The sequence below is a fragment of the Ammodytes marinus genome (genome assembly GCF_949987685.1).
Source record: "Ammodytes marinus genome assembly, chromosome: 6".
Classification (NCBI taxonomy): domain Eukaryota; kingdom Metazoa; phylum Chordata; class Actinopteri; order Uranoscopiformes; family Ammodytidae; genus Ammodytes; species Ammodytes marinus.
Window position 1 is genome coordinate 17,091,943 of NC_137235.1, and position 14,379 is coordinate 17,106,321.

Here is a 14,379-nt window from a genome sequence, read left to right on the forward strand (position 1 = left end):
TTGCCAGCAGTGCCAGATGGCTGCAATAGAAAGTGATTTTTGTACGGGACCAAAAAAACGGCAACCTGAGCTCAGATATGTTCACTGTTATTAACTGCAAAACAGTTGACCTTTTTTGACCTTGACAGCATGTTTGACTGCTAAGTTCAGTAGATGTTCATTAAGTTTCACAAGTAAAATTAAGTTATTTATTTGTTTGTATCTGTCATCGTTTATAATTGTGGTTGTTTTGGGGGGTTTGTTAATTTTCTCATTGTTAATTTGTGATTTTGCTGTGGGTTGATTGGTTGGCATTGATCTTTTTCTATGGAAAAAAAAGATTATTTGTGTGAACTTGCATGGGTTTTTGATGTGTATTAAATTCAGTATGTAACATAGACTTTGTTTTGGGCTTCTTTTACTGACATACGTAATACTAAAAATATTATGTCTATAAAATAGTATAATAGTTTCAGAGCGGTACACATATCACATTAAACTATATGGAGAGGTACAGGGAAGAATTGTTCATTAATGAGACTTCCCACAGTTTCCTCAGCCCACCCTGCAGTACAGGCCAATCTGCCAAGTGGGTGGCCTCACACAAATTGATACAGTGCAGCTATTATTTCAAAACGGATTACGTCTTCCTCTTATTTGAAACAGCCAGCTCAGAGAGAGAGAGAGAGAGAGAGACAGCGAGGGAAAGTTGCCTCTCTCACTGTGTGCCAAACCATCCGCCAATATGGAAAACCAAAGGAAATGAGCGTTCTGTTAGCCAAGAACATGAAAGATAGACACAAGCTCAATAAAATGAATGCACTTACTTATTTTTTTTTACAATAAGCACATTTCAATACAAATTGGTCTCACCTGCTGTGTAAACTTAAAAGTCAACTGTATAACATGATGCACAGGGATGGAGCGTCACTTAGTACTTTTACTCGAGGGCTCTACTTATCTACGATTTTGTGGTAGCCTCCTTGTACTTTATTTTAGTATGGTCATGCTCGGCCACTTTATACTTCTTATTCACCACATTTCATAGGCAAACATACTTTTTACTAGACTACACTTATCCAACGACAACCCTTCTTTGTGTATTTTTTATTTTTTTTTGTTTTTAATGGAAAACATACAGTATTGTAAAATATGATAAGTAGCTAAAGATTAAACTAACCTGTGTAGTACATTCACAAATGATACTAAAGGCCTAATTTTATTGGCAAGTCTTTTTTGTGCATACATGTAGGCCTATATATGATTTGTACTTTTATAATGAGCTTAGATTGTAAATTCATGGACTATTTTGCCTAATTATATAGCCTTTTAGTACAGAGTGGTATATACTTAGTTAAGGGATCTAAATACTTTCATCAATGTGAATTATTTAACACTGGGAGAAGCAATAATAAAATAATAAATCACAGAAATATGTATAAATATAATATAGGCCTATTGGTGTATACAATGTCCTTCATCTTTATGCAAAATTACTTTTATAGAAATATACTTTTTTAGAAATATGTAGATACTTTTTGCGATTGAATCCTCAGTATCATACATTAATAGAAGGCCATTCATGATCAAAAGGAACATGGCGTCAGGTTTGTGTCCGCTGTTGTTTTGATGGAGACAGACTGTTTGCAGGAGGAAGAGGAGGAGAAAGTTTGGAGTGGGAGGCTAAAGAGTAGAGCAACAGTCAGTAGAGAAACTTTTTTTGTGAATGAAAGTAGAGAAGGGGCTCTGCGCCTGTTCTGTCCCAGACAGGCGATATTTGCGCCTGTTGGGGACCGGACACTCTGGACCATGACCCAGGACAGCAAACTCATGGAAGAGACGGACGTTGACGTGGAGGGACAGACAGACTATGGGGAAGACGTGAAGAACACAGAGGTTTCAGTTTTTAGTAAGAAAGACAGCGAGTTTGAGCAAAACGCTTCATCCTTCGCTGGAGAACGGGAGGAGGGAGACTTTGCAGTCCGGCAGCAGGATGGTCCGGGCATGGGAACCGCCTCGGTGAAGCCCCCGTACTCTTACATCGCTCTCATCACCATGGCGATCCTCCAGAGCCCGAAAAAGAGACTCACGCTCAGTGAGATATGTGATTTTATCAGCCAGCGCTTTGCGTATTACCGGGAGAAGTTCCCTGCGTGGCAAAACTCTATCCGCCACAACTTGTCTCTCAATGACTGCTTTGTCAAAATGCCCCGAGAGCCTGGGAATCCCGGCAAGGGAAATTACTGGACGCTGGATCCCATGTCGGCCGATATGTTTGAAAACGGGAGTTTTCTTCGGCGGAGGAAACGCTTCAAGAGGCAACATTTCTACCAGAGTGCGTTGAAAGAGTCCATAGCGCAGGAGCGCAGCCTGATGCCCGTGTTTCCTCTCCTCGGAGCGCACAGGATGGGTTATTGTCTCCAGAGTCCTGATTTGTACCAAGACTTGGGCATAATGAGTCGTTTAAGCCCCCACACTAGTCCCGTCATCCCACCTGTGAGCAGCATCATACCTGCGCTCTCCTCGCTCCTCTCCAAGAACTTTCCTTCCTGTCTCACATTTCAACACTTTGACCCGGGCCGCTGCGTCGCGGCTCCATCATCCCTGGCTCCAAACTCGTCTTTCATGCCTCCTGTACGGCTGCACGGAATGATACCAAACTACCCCCTTTCTCAGTTGTCCGGTTTCCCGACTGGAATCATAAAAGTCTCGTCTAATTCAATTTGATGTAATGATGCTCTCCTGAATTGATGTTTACCCTATTTTTACATTATGTAAAAATACTACAGTTTCTTGCGATGGCCTAAGATTGAAATAAGGCCAGCAACGCAAAAGTTTGATTTTACAGTTTTTATATATGTGTGGAATAAAACGTGATTGGATTTTCAAAGTCTGTGCAATATGAATTAACTATGGCAGAGTTTCCCATCATTAAACGACCAAATAAAATATCAACGTTGCCTTAGCGCTTGGTTACATTTTGAAATATATATTTTTTTAAATAAGGCTTCACAAAGATAACAATTTCTTTCATATTCTTTAAATAATTTAACACAATTAATTAAAGCCTATAATAATAATAATAATAATAATAATAATAATAATAATAATAAAGTACTTTACATGGGGAAGGGGGGGGGGGGGGGGCGTTTTCTTTGTCAAGGTCAGAATGAATGACAATTTAAAAAAAGCAAAAGTACAATAATGAATACAAAATCTAATGCCGCTGAACAACAATAACATATAGCCAATAGCAATAGAAATGTGCATCTCAATGCTGGATGTATTTGATATAGGCCTAAGGATTAACGCTGACCTTCACTTCCTACATCATGTTAGTAGGGCCTGCTTAAGTCAAAACAGGCCTTCATTTATTGTCAGCCTCTGAGGCCTAAATAATAGCACGTGGCAGTGATCAGCGACGATATCAATCTGATCATCTGGCCGTCAGGCTTATCAACTGAACCGCAGGCTTCATTTGGACGTATAGGCCTACTTTGAGCTATTATGTCGGAAACTTGAGCGGCAAAATTACGTCTGCATTTCGAGAGGAAAAACTCAAAATCGTGAAGTAAAAGCTTCAATGCACAACTCTAAAATACATTAGCCTATATTGTATTTAAATAGCCTATACCGTAAACGGGTATGGGCTGAATGAGCAGTAGCCTACAATTAAACATTAAAGGCAAGTCATAATGGCCCCTTTTCCCTGCAGCTTGATGAATAACAACACACATAATAATGGGTCATCTTGTCAAGATCCTTAATTCTAAATAACATTCCTCACAAGAGGAAACCCAAATATAACGTGGATTATCTAATAGCCATGTGATATATCATAAAAAACCATTAAATTTTTTCCTCATTTTTAATCATAAAGTTTTTCTTTTTATTAAAAACGTGTATAATTTCTGAAAAACCTGAAATTATAGGGTGTTTATTTCACTCCATCAACATACGTCAACACATTCTTTTACAGTTTTATATTTTACAAATTTTTACAGCCATTTTTTATTACACTTTATCTACTCCATGATATAACTGGGTAACTGTGGAGGAAATGTCTCACAGGATGTAGTTGCTGGTGTCGGTATGATGGGGCTCCTAGCAGGTCTTCTGCTGTCTTTAAACAGCTGCCTTCCACTTAAATACCCCCCCCCCCCTGGGAGCAGTTTGCTTTTCCTGGCACACTTAGTCTCATTTGAGCTTAATTCAATCATAGCGCACATGAAGTTCTGATCCCTGTCTTTGAAAGACCAAAACAATCTTCTTATAGTGTGGCCCGTTGGAGTGGGGCTCAGAGCCCCTGAGTCTGCAGCATGAGCCCTGTAACAGGAAATATGATGGAGGGTGTATATTTGAAGAAAGGAGGGACCCTCTCCAATCCCCAAAGCCCGCACTGGACAGATGACAGAGACATAAAACAGCAGAACCACACATGAGCTCAAAATGTATCCACATGTCTGTATAAAAAGAGGAAGATGACACTCAAAACAAGAAAAACGGTGACAGTGGCAACAGTAAGTTTTCAACAAATCAGTTACTGTATGGCATTGGAGTCCAAGCAGAAACATGTATGGAAGACAATTTTTGACAAAATACACAAATAAAATTAAATAGATGAAAAGTAAGTAATGATAAAAACCTGTTCATGTGGGCCAAAATCACAACATAAAAAAATCCAGTCATAGTGACTCATTTTCATTATTGTGACTTAGCACGATGCACCAGCATTTATAACTAACTTTTCACAATTATTATTTTTTTACTTCCATAAAGTAAGACAAATAAAGTGAGTGTAACATTTGGAAACAAAAATCCAACAGCCACAGCCAATTTGCTTTATAGATCATCATCTTTCTCTCCCAGGTTTGGGTTTGTGTCAGGGATAAATGTGTCTGAGAATAGTCAGGGATGGAAATAAAAAACCCACAACAAAAGCAGAAAATTAGTAGATTACAGAAATAGTCCAATTTTCTCCAGCTGTGTTGAGCCTCCAAACAAGCGGACACTGAACCAGAGGCATGATGACATCAGCTCACCCTCAGTCACTCATTAACTGATCCAACACTTTTGAGAATTGATCTTTAAAGGGCTCACATGTGTGTTTGCTCATTTTTCTCCTGAAAAAAACAGTCTACAAGGCTTAGTGACGTTCTTTCATGATGGGATATTTGTTTTCAATTCATCTTTTTTCATTCTACTGCAGACTGCTTTTGGCATTTTTCTCATGGCATCTTTCTCACTCTGAACCACCTGAACTCACAACATAATAACCTAAAGGATGTCTTCACCCCAATGATAAGACCATATTTGACCACTCACTGAGCAATATCAATACCTAGCTATACAAAAAAGTTAAACCTCCATTCAGTTTGTTTCATGTTGACAATCAGCTCAGGACATAATCCAGCGAGTCTTTGGTATATTAACTATATGTATAACAAACGGGTCACTCGAGAAAAAAAGACAGAAAAGGTGAACAGGAGCCTGATGTGAAGCAGAGGGATCTTATTTACCTTAAAGGATCATAGCATAATTACTGACATAAAATATATAATGACACAATTACTTATAGTCCAATACAGTTGTAGTGATCCTGTACTGAATGAGTGAGAAGGTGAGATCTGTTGTAAGAGCAGCTCCCTACAACAACACTGGGCTGTATGCTGCTCTGTGTGCCACCCTGCAGCCCATAAATATCACAAATATCCCTGTTGCCTCTCCTCCTCCCACTTCCCTGCTTCTCCTCCCTCCAAACCGCTCTGCCCTGTTAATCTGTATCCACTCCTGCCTCCAGTGCTCATAAAAAAAGTGGAGCTGACAGGTGCTGAGGTCCCAAGCCAGGAATACAAGAGTCGGTGGAGGGATCATTAATGAGCTATGGCTTGATAACTCTTAAATACTTTTTGGATCAAATACATTTGTACGTTAGACTCTATTTTAATAAACACATCCACAGCTGCCATTACATTTAAACTGACTGGTTTGAAGACCCAAATCAGCAAAAAAAACAAACAGCTGTGAATAGTTTGGACTTCCATTGTAACAAGCAAATTTTTGTGCCAGACAGCCGCTAGCCAGACGTAACTTGGGGGAAGGAGAAGGGAAGGGAAGGTAACAGGGGAAGTTGAACAAACACAGAATAAAGGTCAGTGTCGAGACCTGCTTTGTTATTTTAGTAGTAGACTCAAACCTCTTCATCTTCTTTATCCTTTTACTGAATTGACCAGATCTGGATGTGTATGTAAGCTGCAGTTGGGAGAAGTTAGGAAGAGATTTGGAAGACTTGGATGTTTTCAGCTCTTTTGTTGACAAGCCTCCCTTCTTGTGAGCACGCAGTTATAAGGACCACCCTGGTTGACTCTCAACTCTCATAAAAGAACACTCTCCTTCACAGCCGCTCGCTCATTTCTCTGCTCGTGTGTGAGCGTGTGAACTTCTATTTTCTTAGTTAGCTGCACTGTCTCTCTTTGTGCATGTTGTCTGTGTGCATCATGAGGGTGTTAATGATTTTGGAGCTTTATCACAAACGCTATAGTGCAACAGATTATTATGTAAATGTAGAATTATGTCTACAGGTATTGGCATGTTGTATCAGAACTCCCCTCACATGAACTGACTAAGCCCAACCCAGAGCTGCAGTGACAATTCCAACTCCCCCACAAGGGGAAGGTTAACTCAGAGCCTATAGGGATGATAGGGTGGAGGTAGGGTAGAAGAATTGAAGAAAAGTGTCAGCTTTGCTGTCAAATGAGCGGTCGGGCAGCACACATAGCAGGAAAGTGACAACTTAAACCACCATTATTATTAAAGGGGGCATTATTGCATGTATACTGTATATGTTGCAGCGGGATGAGTAGGTATGTAAGTGTAGGGGCAGATTAGAGTATAGGCTGCTTGAATGAGTTCATATAGGCTTTGCCTCATTTGTCAATTTTGACCTTGTTGTTCCACGAAACAAAGTATCACATCATCTTATGTCTCTTTGTCATGTTCTGTCTCATCAAGTCACAAGTTTTATTTAAATCCATTTAATCCCATTTACACCATTATGGTAATATGCTGTTGGTTCCTATTGATTATCCCTGTTTCTCCCACTCTGAGATAATTAGGTGTATCTTATTCAGCAATGTGTGGTGTATTTCACACTGGTTTGAAGTAGGCGGGACTCAGATACAAAAGGTAATGTGACGTAACTCTGTGCAACAATCAGCATTCAGCAATTTGAATCAGACACAAAGTCCTGATGAAGCAGATTAGCTCGCTTTTTTAGTATTAAATCATTCATTATAATTAAAGCCCCCAAACACATTTTGGTTGTTGAAAATGTCTCCATGAATAATAAATAAGTGTTATAGAAAAATACTAATTGAAGTCATGTTTTTATAGGCGCTACAATTATTTGAATGTGCACACTTTAGTTTGCAATCAAACACATTTTCAAACTAACCTGAAGCCTTCAGTGCTCCTGAGTTCCGGGGGCCCCATGGCAGTTACCAGCTGATATTCCACATAAATACTATAGCCACATTTCTGACAGTTAACAAAGCAATATAATCACTCCACCGTCTTTGAATGTTGCTCATATTACATCCATGCTCATATTTTGACTCTCTGCCTGTCTCATAAACTGACTGTGCTGTATCTGTTTTCTGTGCTCTTCAAAGTAATTGTTGATCCGAGTAAAGGTCAGCAGAAGATTAATGTCAGAACCAGGGAACAACTATATAGAACCAATCTGCAATAGATTTTCCAATCATTGACAACCTGCAACTGAGATAAGTGAATATGCAGGCTAGAGTTGTCTGTACAAGCTCAGCACGGCCCCTTTGAACCATAATCCCACAAACGTCGACTCAAACAACACAAGGCCTCGCTAAGTAGAGCACTGTCAGCAACCACACAATGCTAGGATTCAATTCAAGAACAATAAGAAGACGAAACAAGGGAAATACACATGTGCAGAGAAGTGGACTCTTTCTTTTTTACCCCCCCTGAAAAAATAACCAAGTTGAAAGACATGAAAGCTGAATATATCCCAGCATATGGTTGCCAGATTTCTGATCATACAAATATAAGCTTTTCTGTTTTCTTCTGGAGTGAGGAAAGATGAATGGGAGGGGGACGGCAAAGTGATGGAGTCTGTTCCATGTCAAACTTCGAGTGGAGGACAACTCTTGCGTGTGTGTGTGTGTGTGCACATGTGTGTGCTTGCGTGCTGACGGACAGCTCCATTCACAGAGGAAAGATCCCGTCTGTCAGCTTGTCTACTTCAATGAAATGCTCAGTGTTTATTAATGTTAATGTGCCACAATAATGATGAATTATTCATGTGGTGAAAAAAAAGAAAAGTTAAGCAGGTTATCACGCCATCAATTGGAACTTTAATCTATTTTCATGTGCAGAACTGATTTAAGTGAACAGTAAATCTAAGATGCATTCAAATCATATTTAGATAGCACAAAAACAAATTATAATTTCCTCCAGTGGAAACAGCAGACGTGTGTTAAATGTCTATTTGACTACATTGATTCACTAGAAGTGTGTACACATAGATTTATTGATATATTTTTTATAATACTAACATCAAATGACAATGCTAACTGACTATGTAACAATGTATATAGGGATGAACCCACAGAGAGTTTGCACCTGAATCTTCAGTTTTTAAGCGAGTTGTAGCTCATTGTTTAGCTGTCCAGAAACTTTACTGTTTTGTTCACGCTCACTGCTTCGTTTTCATCTGCTGCAGGCAGCTGTAAAAAGCTCCAAAACCCCACAGCACACTGCCTGCTCAGAACCAAACAGTGGACTGATAAGTTGGAGCTGTGGTGGCAGATATTGAATGTTGGAATGCTTATTAATGTAATAGGAAACATTGTGTTTGTCTTGTGTTGCTCCTGTATGTCTAAAGTTAAATTCCTCAAATGTGTATTAAAGAGTACTCAGACTGTACCTCCCCAACCCCACCCCCCCTCCCTTGGATACCCCCCTGCAACAGTAAACAGTCTGTCACTGAGCCCTCCCCCTCACCTGACTGCCAATTGAAACACACAACACTATTGTGGATGCTGATCTGACTTGTATTTAAGATGTGACTTGCCATCTGATCGGGGCCATTCTTCTCAGAAAGTCATCGAGGGGCTTCCTGGGTCGGATAGATAGATAGATAGATAGCTTTATTGTCATATGCACCGTTACAGCACAATGAAATTTGCCTTTTCAGTACACACAGAGGATGGACCTCCATGTTCTTACTGGATAGAACATGAAGCCTCTGTTGTTTGATTGAATACTCTTTTGCTTGATTATTAAATACTCTCTGCTTGATTATTACAGCCTTATGATCTCACTTTCTGCACCACAGAGCCTAACTGGTGAACAAGTTCAGCATTAAGCAGCTAAAGAGACAGATGTTTGTCTCAAGAGTTGTTGGATAGACATGCTTTGTAATTGTTGACAGACAACAAACACAACTTGTCTTTTTCTTGGCTATTTTGATATCTTTATTTAAAACCAACATACAGGGCTGTGATTGGCTCAACTCTCAGGGAACAAAGACCTAAACCAAGACGTACCCTTTGTTTACTCAGCTTGACCAGAGAAGATAGATCACTGTTGGACAGTTTGTCCAGGTTTAAGTCCCACCAGTCATTGTTTACCTTTCACCTATCAGCACAATGGACAGAGAGGGCATATATCAACACTATGCACTATGAGAGATATGTATTGCCACACTGGTATAGCCTCACACTTTTCACAATGGTAGCGTAAGCCTCTCTAGCCCACTAATAACATGGGATAACATTGAGTTAAAAAAAAAATCCAGGCACTATTTTCCAGAATTTATTGCTCCATAACTTAGAGCTTGGTTCCGAAAGAACAACAATTATTAAAGCACCAAGTGGGATAAAACCCTAATGGCCCCCAATAAGCAGAGAATCAACGAAAATAAATTTTAACAGTTCCAGGTAACGGGCCTCGCCGTCGAAGCTTAACTGGAATGAACATGGATTAAGGCCTCAGTTAACGTTATCCGTGTGTGTTTGCCTTTCCACGCTCCCTGGTTTAACTTAATATCTCATTATGAGCATGAGCTCTGAGGTCAACTTAGCCAGCGGGGAGAAATATGAAAGATCAGGTGAAGGCCCTGTTAGGAAATGGCAAAAGATTCAACACAACAAGGACGTATTGCAAACACAAAGTAATTAAATGACGTTCCACGGCCAGGAAGTCATTAATACAGATTGTTGTTTTGTTGTCATTTAGGAGGGAGATTTTAATGTCACGCTGCTTAACAAGTAACATCTTTATCCTGTTAGACTTTATTAATTTGGCCTGAGCTTTCATCCAGAGTTTATAGGACTTCAAAATGCCTGGATCTCAGAGGTGGGGCTTGTTGAACACGGCTCACCCACTGTTAGCTATGTAAACAACTGTAAACCACACACACACACACACACACACACACACACACACACACACACACACACACACACACACACACACACACACACACACACACACACACACACACACAGTGCAAAGGAACGAAAGAGTGAATCCATAGGAAAAAAAAGATGCTCAACTAAAGCTGAACCTCACAGGAGCACTGTGTGAGTGTTATGTAACATTTTGCTTGTGTGAGCCAGAGGCAGAAATCTCACACAGCAATATTCAGAGGTTAGGGCAGAAAAAATGTGCCATATGTATAATGTATGTTTTAGAGGTGCAACTTGCAATCAGAATAATGAAACGCCTCACTGTTTAATTTGAGTCTTATGTAAGGCTTGTTTAGTAGTTTTATCGCAGCATATAATAAAAAATACAGTTGAGATTAGCAGTTAATTCTTGACAAAGCTTTAAAGTAAAAAGTTGTAAACTTAAAGACAGAAGAAATGGATTAAAAGTAATAAATATATGTGATAGAATGATACTTGTGATGTTTTGCAGGTTTGTATTGGTGGGAAAGTGAATAACATAAAGTGCTCTCTATTATTATTTTTAGTAGTTTAACATTAAAATCAGCATTAAAATCAGCCTTTTTTTGTTTAGTAAGTTAAACCTGTTTCAGGCCCTCTCATCAACACCTTCCTATAAACACGCATGCACGCACGCACACACGCACGCACACACGCACACACACACACACACACACACACACACACACACACACACACACACACACACACACAGTTACTGGACATGTTTTGACAGATGGTCATCAATGGTTTATACAGTATAATAGCAGCCTGCAGAAGTTCCTCCGGGAACGGAAGAAGAGACGGAAAGAGAGAGAGAGAGTGTGTGGATGTGTTTGTGTTATGTATATAACCAAATGACAGACGAGCAGAGCAAACACACACACGCACACATGTGGAAAAAAAAGAATAGAGCGTGATTGTGATAGTTATTTCAGTCACAATGCATCCAGTTGTCACCGAGCCCCATGACCAAAAGCCTTTTCATTCCCTTCACTCTGTTTCATAAACCACCTCCGTATGTTGGACTTCACATCTGGTGGACACATGTCTATCTCTCCTCCTTCTCTTCTTTTCTCTCCCTCTGTACTTATTTTTCCTTTAGGCAGGCCTGGTGTTAATCCCTCACTCCTCCACCTGGCTCAGACCACCCACACACTGAGCGGTGCGGCTACGGCCCACCAGCAGAGAGCAAGTGTGTGTGTGTGTGTGTGTGTGTGTGTGTGTGTGTGTGTGTGTGTGTCTGTGTGTGTGTGTGTGTGTGTGTGTGTCTGTGTGTGTGTGTGTGTGTGTGTGTGTGTGTGTGTGTGTGTGTGTGTGTGTGTGTGTGTGTGTGTGTGTGATACACAGCGTCATGTGGACAAAGGAGGACTGTAATTACACTACACACAGAATCAACAACAAAATTCAGACAAATGGAAATTGAAAAACAATTATAAAAGATATGTGTACAAAATGCAATTGGTTTTGTTTCTTATAGCACTTGAGCATAATAATCAAACTTTTGCCAATTTATAAATGTAACAAATATCACTGCATTCATTTTGCATGCCCTGCAACCCAACAAACCCCAATTAACAAACTATAAAAGTTGATTTATGGGAATATGGAAAGAGAACAAGTCTTGTTCGTTCCCTTGAGAGACTGAAAGCACTTGTGGGTTTGCTACAGGTTCTTTCATAGAGGAAATTCAGTTTCACAATGTTGATTCAAAGAGAATAAGATCTTGACTCAATTGCAATGTTGTATAAATCAAGGCGTTGCAACTTAATGGTGTACCACCAATTAATCCGTTGACACACTAACACTGTTTCACTTGTCAGTGTACATTACAGTATTGCCACATCTGCTGACACATTTAGAATATGGCTTTGACTTTAGTTTTTGTGTTTTTAAGCAATCTCATTTACACAATGAATGCAGATGACATAATGATAAGGATATGGTGAATATACTGGGACAAAAAGGTCGAAAAGGTTGACATTATTATGCCTTGTTTCCAATAAGCGGCCTCAAAGTGGCAGTGGTTAAATACTAAGCCTTCATTGCCATCTAGTGGTGAGCTGATCACAACACACACATAATACAATCTGCACAGCAGACCTGAGGGGTATACTACAAAGCAAACTCAACTTTTTTTGATCTGGTTCAACATAACACATACCCTCGCTCAGAGCTAACCGGTATCACGAAGGAAGTTATCAACCTATTATGTTGAACGAGGGTTTCAGCTTCAGGCTCTGTGCGCGTCCCCATAAGAGGGGGCGTTTGACCGTCATTTGACTCTGCTTCCGCACAGACTGGACTGATCTTGTGCCGCTAACTTTACACAAACGGACTGATTGTGAGCAGCTGAGTAAAACAAAAGTGTGTCGCCAACTTCATTCAAGAGGAAGAGTTTGTCAGTCTGAATTATTACAGCAGAAAACAGAGAGCCGAAAAAAACTCTTACTGCAAATAGGCTAAGGAGAGTGGAATGCTGCCAGCATGGAAATTATTTATTTATCTTGCCGATCGTTCTCGCAGTGCGTAACGTGACATTATAAAACAATGAAACGTTGAACTCGGATTTAAACACTATACCATTTAGCCTAATATAGGCTACTTTGCTATATTTATAGCACTACGCCTATAGTCCCACACTTAAGAATGTAATTTAAGTCTGACACTGTCCCCAAATGAATAGCCTATGGAAAATCATTTAGTTTTGGGCCACATCATAATGAATACAATTTTGATTTAGACTATTAGTCTTTTATTTGAATCTTACAAATACCAATAGGCCTACATTAAAAAACCTGTAGTCTGGATTTTTCGGACAAATATGAATCTACTGTGAGAAGTTTAACCTGCGAGTCTGCAGCGATGTCCGAACTGTGACAGCTGTCACCTGTCACGTCCCAACTGTAATCGCTACTGATGAAAAGAAATAAGCCCACAGTGAAATAATGTTGCAACCTGTGATTTTATAGAACGCTTTATTAAGAGCCAGTGTGTGTAGATCGCCAGGTAAAATCATTTGAGAGGAGAGCATATGCTCTCCTCTCAAATTGGCGCTGCATACAGTAGGCTATAGGTGTGGGCTATTTTACATTTTCAATAACTGTATGCATGTGTGGCAAAAAGCCGCAGCGCGATGTTACAGTTCACTCTGTAAGCCTAATGTCACGGCTTCGTTTCGTTCATTAACTTACTGATCAATAAGTTTAGATGTAACAGTTTCCTCAGTGAGAATGTAGCGCTCAGACAATATTGTCAGGTCCGCGGGATTTCTAAATGTGAAGTTTCCTTGAAGGGCAGCGCTCTAAGAGCCGAATTTAAGCTCAAACTCTGAAACAAAAACTGCTCTGAGCAGGTTAGCCGTGCAGCCTCTGTTACCACGGTGATCTAGCCAGGTAAAAAGAGAGCCACCTTTCGTGATACTGAAAATTCTGGCTTTAGACCGCTTTAGACTCAACAGACCTCGCTCAGCCCTTAATCTCGCTTCGTAGTATACCCCTCTGTAGTAGCCTACAATATGAGTCGACAACATCCTCGTTAATAATAATGCTATGAACAAAATAATAAAAACCTTTGTAAAGGGAAGTGGTTCTTCAGGCTCAATAGTTAAAAACTAGAATTTGACGACCAGCAGGATTTACTCCTCGTTACATGCTGAAGTGCCCCCTTTGTAAAATCAGGGGCCAACAGATTAGACTCTGGATTAGCTGTGTGGTTTAAACGTGTGAACAGGGCCGTAGCTTCCACTAAGGAGAGCCCATGTGCTGTCTGTAGTTTGGTGAATATGTAGGTTTTAGCTATCTTTTATGTGTAACTTTCAATTCTGATTGGAATTAATAGTTGAAACAGTGCAGTATACCACATCTTTGTAGATTTGTAGAGTAGATTTGGAGCCTGAGTGCCAGTAGATTAGATT

The 14,379-nt window shown here is 39.9% G+C and overlaps 1 protein-coding gene across 1 annotated transcript; it reads left to right on the forward strand.

Annotated features, from left to right (window-relative positions):
• The first annotated feature begins 1,721 nt into the window (after positions 1-1,721).
• On the forward strand, positions 1,722-2,901 carry LOC307252559 (forkhead box protein D2-like). Its single transcript, XM_080030259.1, has one exon. It carries the CDS (start codon positions 1,789-1,791, stop codon positions 2,704-2,706), a length of 918 nt encoding a protein of 305 aa, XP_079886385.1. The 5' UTR covers positions 1,722-1,788; the 3' UTR covers positions 2,707-2,901.
• The last annotated feature ends 11,478 nt before the right edge of the window (positions 2,902-14,379 follow it).